The sequence below is a fragment of the Aedes albopictus genome, chromosome 3 (assembly GCF_035046485.1).
Source record: "Aedes albopictus strain Foshan chromosome 3, AalbF5, whole genome shotgun sequence".
Classification (NCBI taxonomy): Eukaryota; Metazoa; Arthropoda; class Insecta; order Diptera; family Culicidae; genus Aedes; species Aedes albopictus.
Genome location: NC_085138.1, coordinates 74,057,722 through 74,077,360, shown reverse-complemented (window position 1 = coordinate 74,077,360; position 19,639 = coordinate 74,057,722). Strand labels below are relative to the sequence as shown.

Here is a 19,639-nt window from a genome sequence, read left to right as displayed (position 1 = left end):
ATCAACCATGTGTTTTATTGTTTTAAACAAGCGCCATTTTTCTGCGTGTAACTGTGACTTACTTTAAACATATAAGTACTTACATGTTAAAGTGCTTTCAGACATTTATCCAGGGAATCCTTCACCCAGGGAAGACCGTTTTGGAATTCTTCGAGAATTTCGCTAGGAAATGCACCAGGACATTTTTTCCAGAAAATTTTCCAGGAATTCACCCAGGAAAGACTCAAAAGGAATTCTCCCAGGGATTCTTCCCGGAGTTTCTCTAGGAAAAACACCAGAAAATATTCGAGGAATTCCTTCTTAAATTTCTTCAAGCATTTCTTTTTGAAAAAATTCCAGGATTTTTTTTTCAAAATATCCATTATTTGAGAGTTCTCCGGAAATAGCTGCAGAAAATTCTTCAAGAATTTCTCCAGGCATTTGCTTCAGGAATACTCACATACTCGAGGTTTTTCTCCAGTGATAGCTTCAAGGCTTTAACGAGAATACCTTCAAAAGTTCTTCCAATGATCCCTCCGGGAATACGGTAATTAAAATTTTAATAGGATTATGCTCTGAGATGAATACCTGCAGCATATATGAGTATATGCAACAATCTTTAGGAAGATTCCGACAAGGATGTACTCGGAACAATTCAACTGAAGATTTATTCTTAGAGAAATAGAGCTTCAGGAAATACCAAGATTACTAATAAGCATGGACAAACTGGATGAGTAATTACTGAAAGAACTCCAGTTAGTCGGACATTTAGAAAACATCTTCAGACATGTTTCCATTATGTTGTACTGGATAAAATGCTGAAAGAAATCATGAAGAAAATTCGGGGTTAGTCCTCAAAAGAGTTCGTAATTTCTAAAAGAAATTAAGCTATATGCCCGTGTAGCTGCCGGCTTAGAATAGCACTACGGACCACCTGTTCCTGGGGTAAAAGTCCACCAAACAGGTAACCCCAATCCAAGGTGTCAGGCGACCCGTGCTGAGGGATGAATGGTTGAGGGGGTTTAAAATATGTTCGATCTTTAACGGAGCCCGTAGCGTGGGTAGATCGCCTTTTTGGGTTGCGTTGCGGTGAAAGATCTACCAAACCGAAATCTAGTGTCGTCCTAATTTTCAATTTTGGAATATGTGTTCTGGTAATTAAAGGCATTATAGTATTTAGTCCTTGCTACTGGTGTTGTGATGACTTCCAGTCTTTGAATAAAGCTAAGTATACCAACTTTACTTTGCATAGAGTTAAAAACCTCACCATCTGAGGCTAAACTCAATGCAAAGGAAACCAAATTGGGTTAGGGATCCATGTATGTACTAACTCTTCGAAGACTGGAAAGTGCTAGTACGCAAGGAATATACTAGAATCCTTACTACTGAACACATGTTCCATTATTGGAATGGTATTGCAGCTAATGTTAAAACCCGGCTCTTTTTACTGGGGAAAATTTAGCGGTAAACAAGGGTGATGCTAGGTTTCCGATGCATGGCCAATAGACCTGTTCACTTTGAAACTTTTTTTCTCCGATTCTCCGTGACACATCAAATTATCAATCCACATGTAAAACCAAGTCTTCAGTCCAAAATTGACCCAAATTGATGAAGATTTAAAGGTGTATCAAATCGATTTTGTGTTTTTTTAGCCGGTTTCACAGAAGTTTACTCAGAAATTCGCAAAATTGCTCCGAAAAGATGCCGGAGATATCGTTAGGATATACTTAGAACAATACTCTACAACTTTGCCGAAGACACTACGGTGTTTAAATTGCGTATTTCGAAGTTATTCAACAATTTTAGTTAAAAAATCACGAAAAAACACGATATTTTTACGATTTTACATATAAAAGACATGTAATTTTACATTGTTTTAAGTGACTAAATTAATTAGCGATTACACCTTGAGGGAACGAACATTTCGTCCATATATCGTTTTTGTGTAGGAATTCGTTTTCATTGACTAATTATCAAAAGTATGTCTCGTTGATACTAAAAATCGCACAGAGTTACCAGCACGAATTAAAACAAAGTTACCCATGATTAAGACGTCATGCCATCGTATTCTAATGTCTTTTGATTTAAGTATCAGAAATGGTGCAGATGGTAAGGCTCGAGCCCGCGGATCAGAAGGTCCCAGGTTCAAGCTCAAATACATGGTAAACTTTTTTGTTTCTTTCTTTGTAGCAGTTAGGATGATGAATCTGCCATGACTTACACGCAATCTCCCAAATAATAATGATCGGGACCTGGCAATTAAGCCCATTCCAGGACTAGCTAGATATTAATTTATACTTGTGGACAATAAATCGTGTCGACGAGATCAGTTGGGCGAAATATTGAGCATCTGTTTAATAATGATCAATTTAGCTTAAACAATTCAATACGATGATGAAACTGCTCATGGATGCAACATTTTACAGACAACTGTGGGTGCAGCTTACTTGTTATCTAGGGTATCGGGATGCTTCGTTGGCATAGTCCCCTCGTTCGGCCTATCTTAGCGTTAATTAAAAACTCAAACAAACATGCCGAACTGGATATCGGAAAAGCTTTGCGCCAAACAACTGTAACATTTCGTTTCAATTTTAGCACTTTGGAGTATTAAAATTGTATGAAAATGTCACTTTGTTTAGCTTTTGTAGACGCCATGATTCTTCGGCTTAGTGGGTAGTCTATACACATGATCATTAATGGCATGATTCTGGAATATTTCGAATTGCCTTTTAAATAACTGAACATTTGATGCGACGGTCAAAGATGCTAGTTTGAATTGTTATGTTTGTTTTTAACGAATAATAACTATTTTACAAATTACATGTGGGCCGAATATTGAGGACATTTTTTTCACTATGTACCCAAATGTTGGCCCATCAGTAAAGTGACGTCAAAAACACCGATAAAGTGACGCCAACAACATTGCTTGCGTAAGAACCAGAAAGAACGAACAGAAAAATAGATTTTGTGTGCGGTGACTGTAAAAATATAACACAATAATCGGGTTGCATTGTTTTCGTTACTAAAAAAAAACAACTTTAGTATAAGTGATTTATTTATAGTTTTTTGAAAATTTGGCTCCAAAAATGTAACTTGAAAGTATGATTGGTGAACAAACAGAGATAATACCTCAGCAGAAATATTAAAAAAATGAGATAATAAGTGGTTCTAGTGCATGGAAAGCAATAGGCCAACGTTGTATCCACTAATAGGCCAATTTTTGTACCATAGACCAACGTTGCATACCATCACATTGAATCTTTTCAACATAGTTAAGTAAATTCTTGAATATTTACGTTAGTTTACTTCCAATTGGTGAAACATGCATTGCCTAGAGTGTGTAATAGGGTCAACATATTATTTCTAGTGCTATTAATTCATGAGTTATGGTCAAAATTGTCAAGGCAGTTTGCAAATTAGGCCAAGGAATGATCCACATACCCTATCTACCCACAAATCAGCACAACTACACGATGAAGGGAAACTTCATTCTTACTATGCACTCTACGGTTTCGAAACAATGCTATGATGCCAAATTGCAATGAGATGCAGTGCGTAGTTTCATCAATTTATAGCAGGATCGATACGCAAAAAAAATCCTATTCCAGGACTCGAACCTTGAATCTTCGAATCCACAATCTCATGCTCAACCAACTGCGCCAAATTTAAACTGATGCAGATGAGACAAAGAAGTGTAATGACGTTTAAATCATGGGTAACTTTGTTTTATTTTATGCTGGCAACTCTGTACAATTTTTAGTATCAACGTGACAAACTTTTGATAATTAGTCAATGAAAACGAATTTCTACACTAAAATGATGTATGGACGAAATGTTCGTAACACATAGGAGCAATAGCTCATAAAATTAGTAACTTAAAACAATGTAAAATTACATGACTTTTACATGAAAAATCGTAAAAATATTGTGTTTTTTCGTGTTTTTTTAACGAAAATTGTTGAATAACTTTGAAATACGCAATTTAAACACCGTAGTGTCTTCGGCAAAGTTGTAGAGTATTGTTCTAACTATATTTTAACGGTATTTTCGGTACCTTTTTGGTGCAATTTTCTGGATATTGAAGTATATTTTCGTGAAAATGCTCGAAAAAACACAAAATCGATTTGATACACCTCTAAACCTTTATCAATTTGGCTCATTTTTGGACTGAAGCCTTGTTTTTGCATGTGGATTGATAATTTGATGTGACACGGGTAGGTCAAAAAAAGTGAACAGGTCTAATGGCCAATTATCAGTGCTCTTGTTTCGTTTTCTATAAGAAAGAAATTTCTAAGAAAGCAAAACAAAAACTGTATCAAAATCGATACTTTATTGCCCTTCAATGGCAATTGAGTAATGCGACATGCACTACACTAAGGATATGGGTAATGTCACAATAGATCTAAAAACTGGTCGCAGTGACAGACCCGAACAGGAATAAAAAAAAAGCTATATGTTCTTACGAAGGTTTTGTAGATATTAACAAAACAGTTCTGAGCTCCAAAAGAAGAAAATTAAAATCCTAAATCTTCCTGAAATTGGCCACCGCTTCAAGCACCACGTTGATTTGTGAAGATCAGGCGAGCTTTTTAACGTATAGTACAAAATACAACAACGTAGCAGCTGAAGGGTTAAATAATGCTTTTAGAATATAATGTTATTTTAATCAATTTAATCGTGTTGCGTTTAATTTTAAAAGCTACAGTGATAGACATTTGTTTAGCCGAGACCAAAAAAAATTCAAAAAAGTGTCAGGGAACTCATACAAAAGATTTTATGATAAAACTTTTTTATCGTAGTGATAGTGTATCTAGTACTGTTTTATAAAAATGTGATACATCACACTTACATATACACTGAAACAAAAACGAGGGTAAAATCCTTCTAATGTCATTTTTTGCCTAGACATTCGTTTAGCCGAGGTAAATGAAAAATTGGTTTTCAATAGATTTTTTTCCAATTTCGTGAGTATATTTCGAGGATATATCCCAAGGCATTTAGTTTATGACGTGTTAGCAAGATATTTGACCTTAAAAGTTTATTCATTTGTGAAATTCAGAGAAATATTATAAAAAAAATGTCCCGATAAGAGGAAGTGATGATAAACAAATTTATTTAAGAAAAATGATTTCTGTAAACACTCAAACGTAAGCTAGATTAGCAGTTTTGAAAATATGGCACAGAATTATTGTTGTCAAATTATTGCATAAAAATTATGTATATTGGTTTTTGATTGATTAATCCTTAAAATGGGATTGATAAAAGCAAAAATAAATAGTTCTGCGTTGAAATAAAGATATGCTCTAATGCCCGCGGAGTATACCTGTTTGATACTATCATTACTCAATGAGTTAGAAGACTACTAAGTGAAAGAACTGCAAGAAGTGTCAGAATTTTTGTACCCTGTTTATTTATAAGCAGATATTCATACAAAAATGCAAGATATGGTCAAACAATTGGCTTATTTAATTCAATCTGAAGAAATATAGTATAAATGAGTCTTAGTTTTGAACCTCATTCATTTTTAACATAATTTATTTGAAAAGAACGTCTAAATTATGAAACAAGTAGTTCATGCTAGAAATTTGAATACTTTCGGTGCCATTTCTCGAAATGTGAGCCGTCCCATGTATGTTATTTCAGCCAGAATACAGTCTAGAAGATATTGGGAGCTAGTAAAAGACGTAATAGTAGTAAACGCTTTGATTTATGCAAGTGAAACCATCATATTTCATCAAAACAATACTTAACTACGTGATTTTTTTGATGGTTTGCGTTATTTTTTTCTGTCAAACACATTGTTTTTCGTAAATTTTCAACCTGCAATCGTCATGAATCTTCCATTAGATTCTTTTGAAACACTTCCGATCTCAATTTGGAATCATTTACAATATTATGACATATTTATATGAGATGCATGTAAAATTAATATGGCAACACTTCCTAAAACGATCTAATGCATGATTTACAAGTCGATCTATAATGCAGGTCACCATACAAAACGATTTTGTTTGATATTTTTCGGAATTTGTTAGTTTTTTCATTGTGGAATTCCAAAAATTGTACAATTCGGCTAAACGAATGTCTAGGCAAAATATTACATTTGAAGGGTTTTACCCTCCTTTTTGTTTCAGTGTATATGTAAATGTGATGTATCACATTTTTATAAAACAGTACTAGATATGCTATCACTATGATAAAAAAGTTTTATCATTAAATCTTTTGTATGAGTTTCCTGACACTTTTTTGAAAATTTTTCGGCCTCGGCTAAACGAATGTCTATCACTGTAGTAGATACAAATTTTCTAAGGGTGCTTGCCCCCCCCCTCCGCCCTCCTTCCTGAAAAAACTGGCTACGCCCTTGGAGGGCGTACTTGTTTCATGGAGGGTTTTAGAGAATATTTAAGAGCATAAGGCTTAAGGGTGTTCCAGGAAAGTTTCAGCTGATCTACATATGTTATGAACGTGTTTATGCTATTCTCTGCTTATGAGCAACATTCTATAGTTAAGTAAGAAAGTCTCAATAATAAAGATTAATCCATCGAACCCTTGAAAACTACTGCAGCTCCAGTAAAGTTTTTCAGCAAACCATCCAATTAATCCAAAACATTTTCTAATTTGGCGTCACCTCACTTTATCAGCCGGCTCGTGCAGTCAGTGTTCATTGAACTTGTGTTTTCTTTTATCAGTTCACCATCCACCGCGGCTCGGCTCGTTCGACTATGTGTGACCGTAACCTTGACTGAGTTACATTTCGTCGCCCCGATTGTGCGGTAGAAAATGGGGGAGTTGATAACAAAATACACAGAACGAGAGCCTATGTCCATCGCCCGTCGACGGCTTACGTAAGGTGGATGAGGGTGGTGACTTCGGAAAAGTGACCGAATTTGAACTGAGCAATGACTTTTTGTCGATGCCACTGAATGTGCGGCATCAGTCGAATAGATTGTAACAAATTTTCCTGTAAGTGAGAGTTAATGATTTGTCGCTGCCGGAGGGAGGGGGGGGGGGAAGGTGTCAACACGATGGAGGTAATATTGAGCACGTTGACACTGTATAATTGAATAGATGAACGGGTTATCGAACACACGGTTTATTATAATGATGATAAATAGTATAGGTATCGGACTCGGATGTGGCTCGACGACGCCGAGCTCTGTCAGTGGCTTAATGTGTATCGGGTGGCGGACTATTTGGGCAGGGGGTCCAGTCGAACCCAAATCAGGTTAGTGTTGAAACTGTGATCTGATCCAGTTCCAACAAGGGTCAAAAACAAAAATGGCAATAATTGTTCATTACAGCACTGATTTGCGTTGCGTAATGAACCATTACAACACTGTTTTCAGTTTTGATCAACGTCTTATGTTTTCTGTATGCAGTTTTGAAAAATTTTAACAATGCACAGTATAAGCTGCTATGATCAGACTTTCTTTCACATGGCTGTGAACATCAGTCTGCAGTTTGATGATAAAGTTTTGTTACAAGCTATCCTCAAGCGGTAGTTTATGCAATTGCAAAAAAACGTTGTACGCAACTAGGTGAAGAACTCAAACACTCGTCGTAATTATACGTACGATTCGTGCTGTAAAAACCTTCATTCTGCACCTTGATGCGTAAACTACTAATCTGCCATGGGTTGAAATGCTTTTTATTATGGCAAAGACATCAGTAATCAAGCGTCTCCATTTGTCTTTCAAACGCTTCATGAAAATAAGCACAAAACCTTATGAACCCGCAAGTAAAACCGAAAGTTGGGGAACGTCCATAAATAACGTCACGTAAAAATTGGTAATTTTTAATCCTCCCTCCCCCCTATGTCACACTTTTTGTATGAGACCTCTGAAATATTTGTATGGATCGTCACAGTCTGCTGGACCCCCCCTCCCCCCTCTAAGCGTGATGTAATTTATGGACGATCCCTTGTCAGTTTACTAAGGGAAATCAAATTAAATTGGATGGGTTCACTTGCCAGACTCATTGAAGGATTTGAACATGTTTTGGCACTTTTCGTTATGAACGTTAGGAATGTTCTTACGTGTAATGTATGGCCATATTACACCATCAAAACATTTTGGCCACATAAACTGTAAAAAAACATAAACTGTAACGTAACTGCTAGAAGATATACCTAAATGGAAACATCCGAAATTCAAAACCGAAATTCGATGATCCGATTCCTGGAGCGCAAGCAATTTTGCTCACACATAATAATCCTCGCACAATAACATATTCAAGAGCGAGAACTCCAAACTGTCCGCGACACACTGCAGCTCCAGCAGCGCGCTGCAAGTGGCACCTCTAAAAAGTCGTTAATAATTCATACTGAAATAATAATGCCATAAATTGAAGTGACTATCATTGCTGTTCGCCACTAGTACTGGCCGACTGCGTGTTGAATTTAATCGCCCGACAATCCACTCCCGGGTCGGTCCGCACGTTCCATCGTTGTTTTCGTCGTCGTCGATGGTCGGGTTGTATCAGGGTTGGATCGTTGATCCAACAAACAATAATTGTTGGCGGCGGCAGTAGTAGCGACCACGGCGGCGATGTTGACTGGTAGCAACTCTGCTGGTAGTTGTGTGTAGATAGATGGGGGCTCGCGAAAACAAAAACAACAAACAAAATACCTTTGGATGGTTGGTGGTTGGATACTGAGGTGTGATGGGGAGGAAAGTGAGTGGGGGACCGCGGACGCAAATCGGACAAAAGCGAAGAAACCTCGCGCGCTCTTTGCCGCAATCACTCTCTGGTTGCACTCATACCGATATACACTTGCATGTGCTCTCGATTCCGTGTTGGACCAGTAGTCGGCCGTCGCATCAGCCGGATCGAATCGTTTGCAGCGTTGTAGGATTGTTGCTGGTTGGTGTCTTTTAAATATGTATACACTCTGCTAAAGCAGGGGTTCTCACACATAAATTGTTCGGTGTTAAATCTACTATTCGTCTGTTAATTTCCATCAATTTTATTGAAAAACAATGTTTTCAATATGTTATCAATTTTTTGTAAGGTACTTATTATCCTTCTTCTCTTCTTCTTGTTCTTTTTCTTCTTATTCTTGTTCTTCTTTCTTTTCTTGTTAGTGTTACGTCCGAAAGGGATAGAGTCTGCTTCTCAGATAAGTGTACTATGAGCACTTCCACAGTTTTTAACCCTCCACGTACATTAGGGTTATTTTTGACCCAAACCATACACTACGTCAGCGAGTTGTTCCCAACGTGATGCATTATAGGAAGGTCAACTGTGAGAATCCTTTGCCAATCAATATTTTGAATGTGTATATCATTTAGCAGGCACGAAGATACTCTATGCCCAAGGAGAAAAAGTCAAGAAAATGGAAATTTCTTTTACGAAAAGTTCCAGGACCGACCAGGAAACCGTCATCTTTAGTATATTTTGAATGAAGAAAACGTTGTAAATGAATGTTACACCAAAACCTCTATTTAGGTTACGAGTCGGGACTGCCTAAATAGAATTTTTACCTAAATGGATTCATTACCTAAATGGATTCAGTTCATTACCTAAATGGAATACAAGGTTGCAAAGAAGTTTAAGAAGGGAGTGTTACTAGGAGATTCAAAGGAGGTCATGTTTGGGTCATGTGGAGGGAGTTTCAGATGGCTTTCAAGAAGTTTCAGAAGGGGATGGGTTTCATGAGGGGAGGGGCGTTTTCGGGGGTTTTGGAGGGTCTTAGATCAGAATTGTCATTCAAATGACTAGCTGTGCACGAAACACGAAAATCCCTGCAAAATTCCGCCAGACTGAAAAAATATTGAATGTCGCATCAAAGTCGGGTCAATTTTTATCGCATGTTGGGCCATTGTTGGACCAACATCGAACATCTGTTGGGTTTATGTTGGGTTTGGTGGCCAAAATAAAAACAGGTGAATGATATGTTGATGTCGGGTTTGACGTCATCAATGCTGGAGCTGATTTCAATTGAATGATGGAAGGATGGTTGCTTATCTCAATTTCAGCTGGAAATGACGCTGGATACTGAGACTTTTCAACACTGCTTTGAAGGGGGGGGGGGGGGGTTAGGGGGCATATCTTAACATTACATCCTCCCTCCCCTCCCCCCATATCCCCTTAACACCACTTACTACTTCTTCGCGTAAACGAACCTTATACCTAATCTTAAGTACTCCAACTGATCTGAACACTATCAAATGCCATTTAGGTAACGTTACCTAAATAGAGGGACCTTAATAGATTTTACCTAAATGGATCTTACCTAAATGGAGGTTTGAGTGTATAAACAAATGAATATCCGTACATCAATGAGTTAAAACTTCTAACTTACCAATGAACTGACAAATCAACAAAAATTACTAGGGTTTTGATGCCAGTACTGGGTCCCTTTGGGACCAAAGTTTACCTATATGGACAGAGCCGGATTTAAGGGGGGGCAGGGCCCCGGGCCCCCACATTTCAGGGGCCCCCACAAAATTTCACTTCGCATAAAAAATGTGATGTAAGAAAAAACACTAGTGTAAGACACTACTCTTTTGGTTAGATTTTTGTCATTAGAACTTCAAGCAACTGTGACATGTTATGATTCGTTTCAGCAAGACTGCAATTAATTGTCCAGCTATTTGTGAAATTATAAATTGTTTCCTTAAAACTTTTTACATTTATTTTTATTTGTGCAATTGCTCAAGATAAATTACCAGAAATCATGTAGAAAATCTTCGACTGAATTCTAGATAAACACCAAATCTCTATTGGCGTAAATAAGGGGTGGCCAGGGGGCCTGCCCCCCTCCAGAATCACGAGATTCAGGCAATAAGAATATTTGGAGCAGTTCTGGAGTATAAAAATCTATACCGACATGGCCATGGCCCTCCCTAGACTTATGAGCAAGTTACGCTTAAGCAAAACTCTGTAAAAAAGTTCCTGCTGGATAAGTTTGTTTTTTTCTTGTTTTTGAAAACATTTTTAAGAATTTACCACAGAGTGTTCAGAGGAATTAAAAGATTTTTTTTTCGAAATTTAGAAGTATTTTTGGAATACTAGAGTTTGATTTCACTCAAATCGGAGAACACCAAAACTGTTGCAACATTTTCTGGAGGTTAGAAGGCAGATTGTTTTAAGTAATTTCAGTCCAAATTTCATGAGTTGAGAGATTTGCTTACTGAAATTAGGATGAATCGTTGGCGAACTTCTGATAACATCAATAGATTCCTTGAGAAAATTATAGAAAAAATTTGTGGAGAAATTGACTAATCATTTGTCCAGGTTTTCGGCAATAGATTTTCAAGTTCAATAGTATTATATATCCGTAACTACATCATGGATTCCCGGTAAAATTACTTCAAAATTTTTAATAATCCTTTTGATTTCAAAAGTTAAGTTGAAAATTCTTTTGGGAGGTCGCCATAGGACTCCAGCAGTAACATTAGAACAAATTTTAGTTAACCCTCGAGCAGTCGCGTCTTTGACTACCTGCAACGGCGCCACGCTCACGCTGTGTACCACAAGCGTGTATTTTTCATGGTGCGTGTACTCAGTACACGACGCGACCGCTCCCGGGTTAAGTTTTCATACTTTATTATTACACTAGTTTACAAAATAAAACGAAAGTCGTGAACTTCTATCAACGACCAAAATTTTTGAAGTACAATTTAGTGCTGATTTCGAATCCGCGCTTCAAAAAATTTAAAGTAGAGCAGTTTTTGAGTTTTAGCTTAATATCGAGTTTTACAATTTTTTAAAATATGGAATTTACTAAAATTCAAATATCTTGCGTTTTGTTCAACAAAATTCAAATCTTTTTTTATAAATTTAAAGCTGAACACAATACCATTCGATTATCTGAATGCAGGTTTTGCGTCAGATTGATGAAATTCAAGATATTGGCGAGTTTTTGGGACGATCTCCTTAAATTTTAGCAAAATTTCCAAAAATATATGAAGAAATGTATTTTTTTCAATAAGAAAAAACCAATCTATAAATTCTTTCTCACCGTTTATTTGACATATCATATGTAGGCGAGTTACAGTAAAAAATTCAGCTGAATCGGAGCATTGATTACGGAGAATGAGATGTGTGAAGTGAGCGACTTTACTTAAAAATAGAACAAAAATCGATTTCAAATCATCAACCTTGTATGGAAAGTCGAAAAAATTTCCGCTCTACTGTAAATTTTTTCCTTCGCGTTTTCGAACTCAGGGCATGATTCTACGCCAAAAATGATCATCAGCTTACCGAGTTCAAAAATGCTGTAAACTAGTGTTATCGACCAGCAACTTCATCAAAGATTGCAGCAGGAATTCCCGAGAAATTCTCTTTGAATTTCACAAAAGCGATACTACCGAATGCGCTACAAATTATACTAGATTTCTCGAAAATTTCAGCTATAAATTCATCTTGCAGTTTCTATGTGAACTTTAGCATATCTCGTTAATACAGACAAAAAAAAACTCTAGCATGATTTATACTAAATCTGAGATATAATGCTGTGAGCACACTGGCAAAAAGCATGTTTTACTTTATGTAAATTTATTTCATCAATCGTGAAAACAAAAGAAATGAAATCTGTTATGAATAAATTTAGTGAATATCAACTTCTTTTGCTCTTTATTCAAATTGTTTCACAACTACAGTAATACCTTCTGTTGTAGCCAAAAACAGACAGCCAACACGGACCGATCAATACGAGTCGTGAGTGACCAGATACGTTCCATAAGTATCGAAGGTAGAGCGCTCTCGTTCTAATGCACGTATTTGATCAGTCCGTTCCTATTTGTATGTCTAGTCTTTATGTGTGTATTATTCGTTCGTCATTGCTGATCGCTTCTCGATCGGTCAGCCGGTCAGCCTGTTATCTGTGTAAAAGTAGATAGAGCAGCAGAAGCAAATAGACCGTCGCGAAATATACGTCGTCCGTACCGTTTTTAAATAAATGTATTTTGTGTTCGCGTTAATAAAGTTTAAGTGTTTTCGTCTCCAATAAATTTGTTACGTGTTTAGTTAAAAACCGCGAATTTTATAACTGTTGTCCGAAAGACCGGAATAAGTGCGCGAACATTTGGTCCTTCGAGCCGGATCCGACGGTGATCTTTCGGACAAGTGACGGACTGGACAAAATTGCTTGAAGAGCATTAGTGGACAGCAAGTGATTGCCGACGGCAAGAAAATCGTCGCACGATTCTCCCCACGGTGGCTTATGCTCCGGAGCTGTTGTGGGCAGCAGAAAGTGCCGAAAACCGTGAAAAAGTGAATTGAACAATCAGTGCTAAATTCCCGCCGCGGCCGTGGCCATCCTCTACGTGTGGCCTTTGTACGTGCAGCGCCATTGCATCATCGTTCCCGCGCCCTGAAGATTGCGCCATCGTTAGAGCAGAAAAGGACCCGTCGATGGAGGATTGCTGATTGTTGGGAAGTATCTTGGTGCATGAAATGGTGGCATGTGGCTGTTTTTAATCGAAATAAAGGCTGTGAACTGCATGCGAGTGTTTCCTTTCTGGCAAGTAGCATTCCCTGTGTTCGTCAATATCGGTCTTGTTGGTTTCGCTGGATTTGTTGACTCATTTCGCTTTCACCTGGTTGTTTCCCCTCGCCGTTGTCACCTGTTGGGTTGTGAGTCGTTGAATTTGTCATTCCGCGGATTCGAGTCAATGGAACGTAGAGTAGATCGGGAGTGAAAGTGCAAAAGTGTAGTGGTGGCAGTGATTGATATTTGAGCAGGATCGAGTAAGACCGATGCTGATCACAGTGCAGTGAAGTGTTTGCAGTGCCATTTGTTACAGTGCACAGTGGTTCAGAACGGCACAACTGGTGATGTTTTCCAAGATGACGAGTGATTTGCGAAACCTTGTTAAACGTGAGCGGCAGTTGTTCAATTCCTTGGAAGGCTCTGAGCGGTTTTTGGAGAATTACGACCCGACAAAGGATCAGAAACAAATCAGCATTCGCATACAAGTTCTGGATTCTGTGTACAGCGAATTCTTCGAGGTCCGGCGGAAAACAGAACTGCTTCTTGACACTATCGCAGTGGAAGGAGAGGAAGAGATAAAACCGGAAACCGAAGAGGATCAGCAGCGGAAGAATTTAGCCATTCTCAGTGATTTCGAGGATCGCTACTTCATTGTCAAGGCTGGACTTTTGGAGCTATCGAGTAAGGTTGCAACTACAGCGGATGAAGCATCCCACGCAAACAATGCAGCGTTTCCGAAGGTTAAACTGCCAGAAATCAAGCTTCCGGTCTTCAGCGGGAAGGTTCGCGACTGGATCACCTTCCGAGATAGCTTCCGTAGCTTGATCGACGGTAACATTCAGCTAACTGAGATGGACAAATTCAGCTATCTGCGGTCTTCACTATCTGGCGAAGCGCTCCAGGAGATCAGTTCTGTAGAAATTTCTGCAGCGAACTACAGCGTAGCCTGGCAAGCACTAGAAGCCCGCTACGAAAACAAAAAGCTCATTGTGAAAGCTCACATTGACGCTCTGTTTGCTGTAGACGGACTCAGGAAGGAGAGTTACGACGGGCTCAACCGTCTGATCAGCGAATTCGAAAAGAATCTCCAAATGCTAGACAAGATTGGAGAAAGAACAGCGGATTGGAGTACTCTACTGGTCCACATGGTATGTAGCCGCCTGGATCCTGCTACCTTAAGGCATTGGGAGACCCACCACAACTCGAAGAATGTTCCAACCTACCACAATCTCATCACTTTTCTTCGAAACCACTGCGCGGTGCTCCAATCAGTCGCTCCACCGAAGTCCAGTCAACCCGAACAGAAATCATTGAAACCAACAGTCTGTCAAACCGTCTTCAAGTCCAGCGGTAGGTGCCCTTTCTGCAACGAAACGTGGCACTCTGCATTCCATTGTGCGAAGTTCCAGAGGATGAGGATTGCTGAACGGAATGAAGCTGTTACGCGAGCGAAGCTTTGTCGGAACTGTTTCAACCCTGGTCATTACGCTAGAACCTGCGAGCGAGGAGAGTGTCATCACTGCCATCAAAAGCATCACTCCATGTTGCACGGTGGAGAAACGCGATCCTCCGTTCCAAACTCGCAGTCAAGACCGCCGACACAACCCCAACGACAGCAACAACCTCAATCCAGTTCAGCACGATCAAACCAACAGACACAGAACACTAACACAGCTACCTCTGCCAACTCGCAAAACACGCACACACGCCCAACCACAGAACAACCCACCACAAGCCAAAATCTAGTTTCATTGCCCGTTACTCCTACTCAAAACATACTCCTGTCAACGGCGCTCGTCAAGATCCATGATCGGTTTGGCAAGACGATGCTTGCCCGAGCTTTGTTGGATTCTTGCTCACAGCATTGTTTGATGTCCAAGAACTTTTCGAGCAAACTGAGTTTTCGAGAAATTCCGTCGCATTTGTCGGTCCAAGGAATCGGACCATCCCAGTCGGTTTCTACGAAAGCAGTTACAGCGTTGGTGGAACCAAGAACCACTACTGTGTCAGAGTTTTCCGAAGAGATGCAGTTCCACGTCCTGCCGAAGCTGACAATATCGCTGCCAACTGCAGCCGTCGATTCATCCAAGTGGAATCTACCTCCGTCGATGACTCTTGCTGATCCGTGTTTCCATGAACCTGGCCCGATTGATTTGATCATCGGGGCTGAGTATTATATGGACTTGCTCTGCGACGAACGACAGAAGGTGACGAGTGAAGGCCCAACTCTACAGAATACGGTGTTTGGATGGATAGTCTCTGGTCGAATTCCGGACAATTGGGCAAGCAGCGTAGTCTCTGTGACCCACGTCTGTTCTACAGCAGAAATCCAGGATCAGCTTACCAAATTCTGGGAACTGGAGACATGCAGAACTGCCAGCACTCACTCAACAGAAGAGTCAGCTTGTGAGGAGATCTTCGACAAGACTACAACTCGAGACAGCGAAGGACGTTTTGTTGTGACGCTCCCGAAGAAGGAACACCTCATCAGCCAGTTGGGAGAATCAAGAGCAGTGGCAATCCGCCGCTTCATGGGGATGGAACGGCGTTTCGCAACGAATCCAGCGCTGAAGGAGGAGTATACGAAGTTCATCCGTGAATATGAAGACCTGGGACATATGGAGCAGATTTCCGGTGACTTGATAGGAGAAAAGGAGTACTATCTGCCACACCATGCGGTGCTGAAACCCGAAAGTACAACTACTAAATTGCGAGTAGTTTTTGATAGTAGAATAACTAGCCACAGAAGTCCAATGTCGTGACTGTTCGTGTGACTAACATCTAGTTTGCCACGCCCTTACAGCGTCAGCAGCGGTACTAGAAGTGTCAAGTTAATTTTGTTTACAATAATAAAAGTTCCTCTACAAGATGGACACTTGAAAATAGTAAATTATTGCAATTAAAGTTATTAAAATAATTAAATACGAAATGTGACTACAGCGCCATTGGAGTTCTAGTGTATTTCTATTTTTTTGATGCATCCTGCCGTACGTCAAGTGGAGTTTCGCTCAATGAAGCCTTGATGGTAGGACCTGTTGTGCAGGACGACATTCAGGACATCTCGTTACGTTTCCGTTTGCATCGTTACGCACTCGTTGGTGATGTTGCGAAAATGTACCGGATGGTTCTGCATACTGAGGGTGATCGCCGTTTTCTGAAGATCGTATGGAGAGATGAATCGACCGAACCGATCCGTACCTATCAGCTCAAGACGGTCACGTACGGTACAGCATCGGCACCATATCTCGCCACAAAATGCTTGCAGCGTTTATCAGAAGAAGGAGAATCAGCTTACCCTGTTGCTGCCAAGGTGGTTGGCAAGGATTTTTACGTTGATGACATGCTGTCCGGCGTAGACAGCATCGACGAAGGAAGGCTGTTGATCCAACAAATGATAGCGCTACTTCATTCTGCTGGATTTACGCTTCGGAAGTGGAACTCCAACTCTGGTGAACTTTTGAAGGCCGTACCAGAAGATTTGAGAGACGGCAGATCCATTTTGGAATTAGAATCTGCAACCGCTACCGTAAAAACTCTCGGTCTCCTGTGGGAGCCCGGCTCCGATCAGTTCAAGTTCAGTACTCCGTTGTGGAATTCGTCATCAATCGTCACCAAGCGATCCGTACTTTCCGACGTTTCCCGTCTATTCGATCCACTCGGCCTGGTAGGCCCGGTGGTAGTACAAGCAAAGATCTTCATCCAAGATTTGTGGCGGAATCAATGTGGATGGGACGAGGCACTTGACGAGAATCTGCAAGACCAGTGGCGAGAATACAAGCGAAATCTGGCTGGCCTTGATACCTTGATGATACCTCGATGGGTCGGCTTCAGCAAAGGTGTTGACGTCGAATTTCACGGATTCTGCGATGCTTCCAATAAGGCATATGGTGCTTGTATATATCTGCGATCTGTTTCAGCGTCTGGTGAAGTCTCGGTCCACCTACTGACAGCCAAATCACGAGTAGCTCCTCTGAACAATCCGAAGAAGGCTGAGAAACACGAAACTACCCCTCGATTGGAACTATCATCTGCCCTTTTGCTCGCGCATTTGTACGAAAAGGTCAAAAATGCCTTGCATTTGGATGCACCTTCGTTTTTCTGGACGGATTCCATGATTGTGAAGTGCTGGCTGTCGTCGTCACCATCCAGATGGAAGCAGTTTGTAGCCAATAGAGTCTCAGAAATCCAGCACATCACGAGGGGAGGAGTGTGGAGCCACGTTGCTGGACTAGAGAACCCAGCTGACATTATCTCTCGCGGGATGACTCCTGCACAACTGCAGTATGAGAAGGTATGGTTTCACGGCCCCCACTGGCTGAAGCTGGGAAACGAGCACTGGCCGAATGATCAACGAGTGCAGGAGAACGAAATTCAAGCGGAGATTTTGGAGGAGAAGTCTGTAACGGCAGCGCTATCCGCAGTTGCCCCTAACGAACTGTTTGGCTGGAAATCTTCTTTGATGGAGCTAGCCAGGACAATCGTCTACGTAGATCGCTTCCGCTCGAATGCACGACCGGAGAACCGAAACAAGCGAAGGGTTGGTGCAGTAACTTCGGCAGAAATAGACGATGCTCTGAAAAATCTAGTTCGGATTTCGCAGAAGGAGAGCTTTCCTCAGGAAATAGCCGATTTGACCAGAAAACGAGAAGTGCGGGAATCATCGAAGATCACTAGGCTGTACCCTGAGTTACTCGATGGCATAATGTGCGTTGGCGGCCGGCTTAGACACGCTGAAATTTCCCCTAGTCGCAAACACCCGTATATCATCGACCACCGCCATCCGCTAGCCAAGCTCATCGTGGTGTACTACCATCAGAAGCACCTTCATGCCGGACAGCAGTTGGTCATTTCAGCTATGAGAGAGCGGTTTTGGATCACCAGTGTCCGGAATTTAGTCCGTTCGGTGCTACATGAATGTGTCCCGTGCTTCCGAGTGCGTCCTCAGGTCCAACAGCAACTAATGGCGGATCTACCTCCCGAACGAGTCACTCCCTGCCTCCCGTTCCAACGGGTCGGAGTAGATTACTGCGGACCGTTCATGATCAGATACCCACAACGTCGTGCGCAACCAATCAAATGCTTCGTCGCAATCTACATCTGCCTGGTGACGAAAGCAGTCCATCTGGAACTAGCTGCAGATTTGTCAACGCAAGGGTTCCTGACAACGTTCAAGCGCTTCGTGTCTCGTCGGGGAAAGCCGCAAATTGTCATGTGCGACAATGCGAAGAATTTCGTTGGTGCTAGAAGGGAAATTGCGGAGTTGCACAATCTGGTAAGATCCAAGGACTTCCAAACTTCTGTTGTTCGGAGCTCAGCTGAGGAAAGGATCGAGTTTAAATTCATCCCAGCACGATCGCCGAATTTCGGAGGACTGTGGGAGTCAGCGGTCAAATCCTTCAAGACCTTACTGAAGCGGAGCATTGGTGTTCGGATTCTCTTGTACGACGAGATGCAGACGATGATCGTTCAAATCGAAGCCGTTTTGAATTCGAGACCGTTGACACCTCTCAGCAACGATCCAGACGATTTCGAGGCGCTGACACCCGGACACTTCCTGATTCAGCGGCCTCTGACTGCGTTGCCGGAACCTGATCTAGATGGCGTTCCAGAGAATCGACTCTCGACTTGGCAGCGGATAGAACAGCTTATGCAGCGTATTTGGCAGAAATGGTCGACCCAGTATCTGTCCGACCTGCATAATCGAACGAAATGGACAAAGCGGAAGGACAACATTGCGGTCGGAACAATGGTGGTCCTAAAGGAGGATAACTTGCCTCCACTCAAGTGGCCCTTGGCACGCGTAACAGAAATTCATCCAGGCGCAGACGGGAACATTCGTGTTGTGACAGTGCGAACAAAAGACGGTAGCTATCGGAGAGCAATTTCCAAAATTTGTATCTTGCCGATCCGAGAAAATCTTTCACCGGCAACACCGGCACCGGCTGAGGACGACTAAGTCTCCTGCAGCGGCGGAGGCCAGCCGGCCTCCGCATACCAGTTAAGTTATGTATTGTTTTAAATTGCAAAAAGTTAATCCGTCATCTTTTTCGCAGTCATGTTCCTCCCCCTGCCCATCGTCTTGACGATTCATGCTGAATCTCGAGTTGTCTCAGATCAATTGAGGTAATCTGTTTTGTCCGGTGGTGGTTTCATGTCGCATGAAAATGCATATGTGTGTGTCAGAATCCGTCCGGCTAACCTGGAAGCCACAGCGGCGCATAG

At 41.0% G+C, this 19,639-nt stretch overlaps 1 protein-coding gene across 1 annotated transcript; it reads left to right on the top strand.

Annotated features, from left to right (window-relative positions):
• Positions 1-13,773: 13,773 nt before the first annotated feature.
• LOC134290246 (uncharacterized) lies at positions 13,774-19,373 on the top strand. The gene is made up of 2 exons (XM_062857320.1): positions 13,774-16,131; positions 16,461-19,373. The coding sequence occupies exons 1-2, from the start codon at positions 13,774-13,776 to the stop codon at positions 19,371-19,373; spliced, it is 5,271 nt and encodes a 1,756-aa protein (XP_062713304.1).
• Positions 19,374-19,639: the final 266 nt, after the last annotated feature.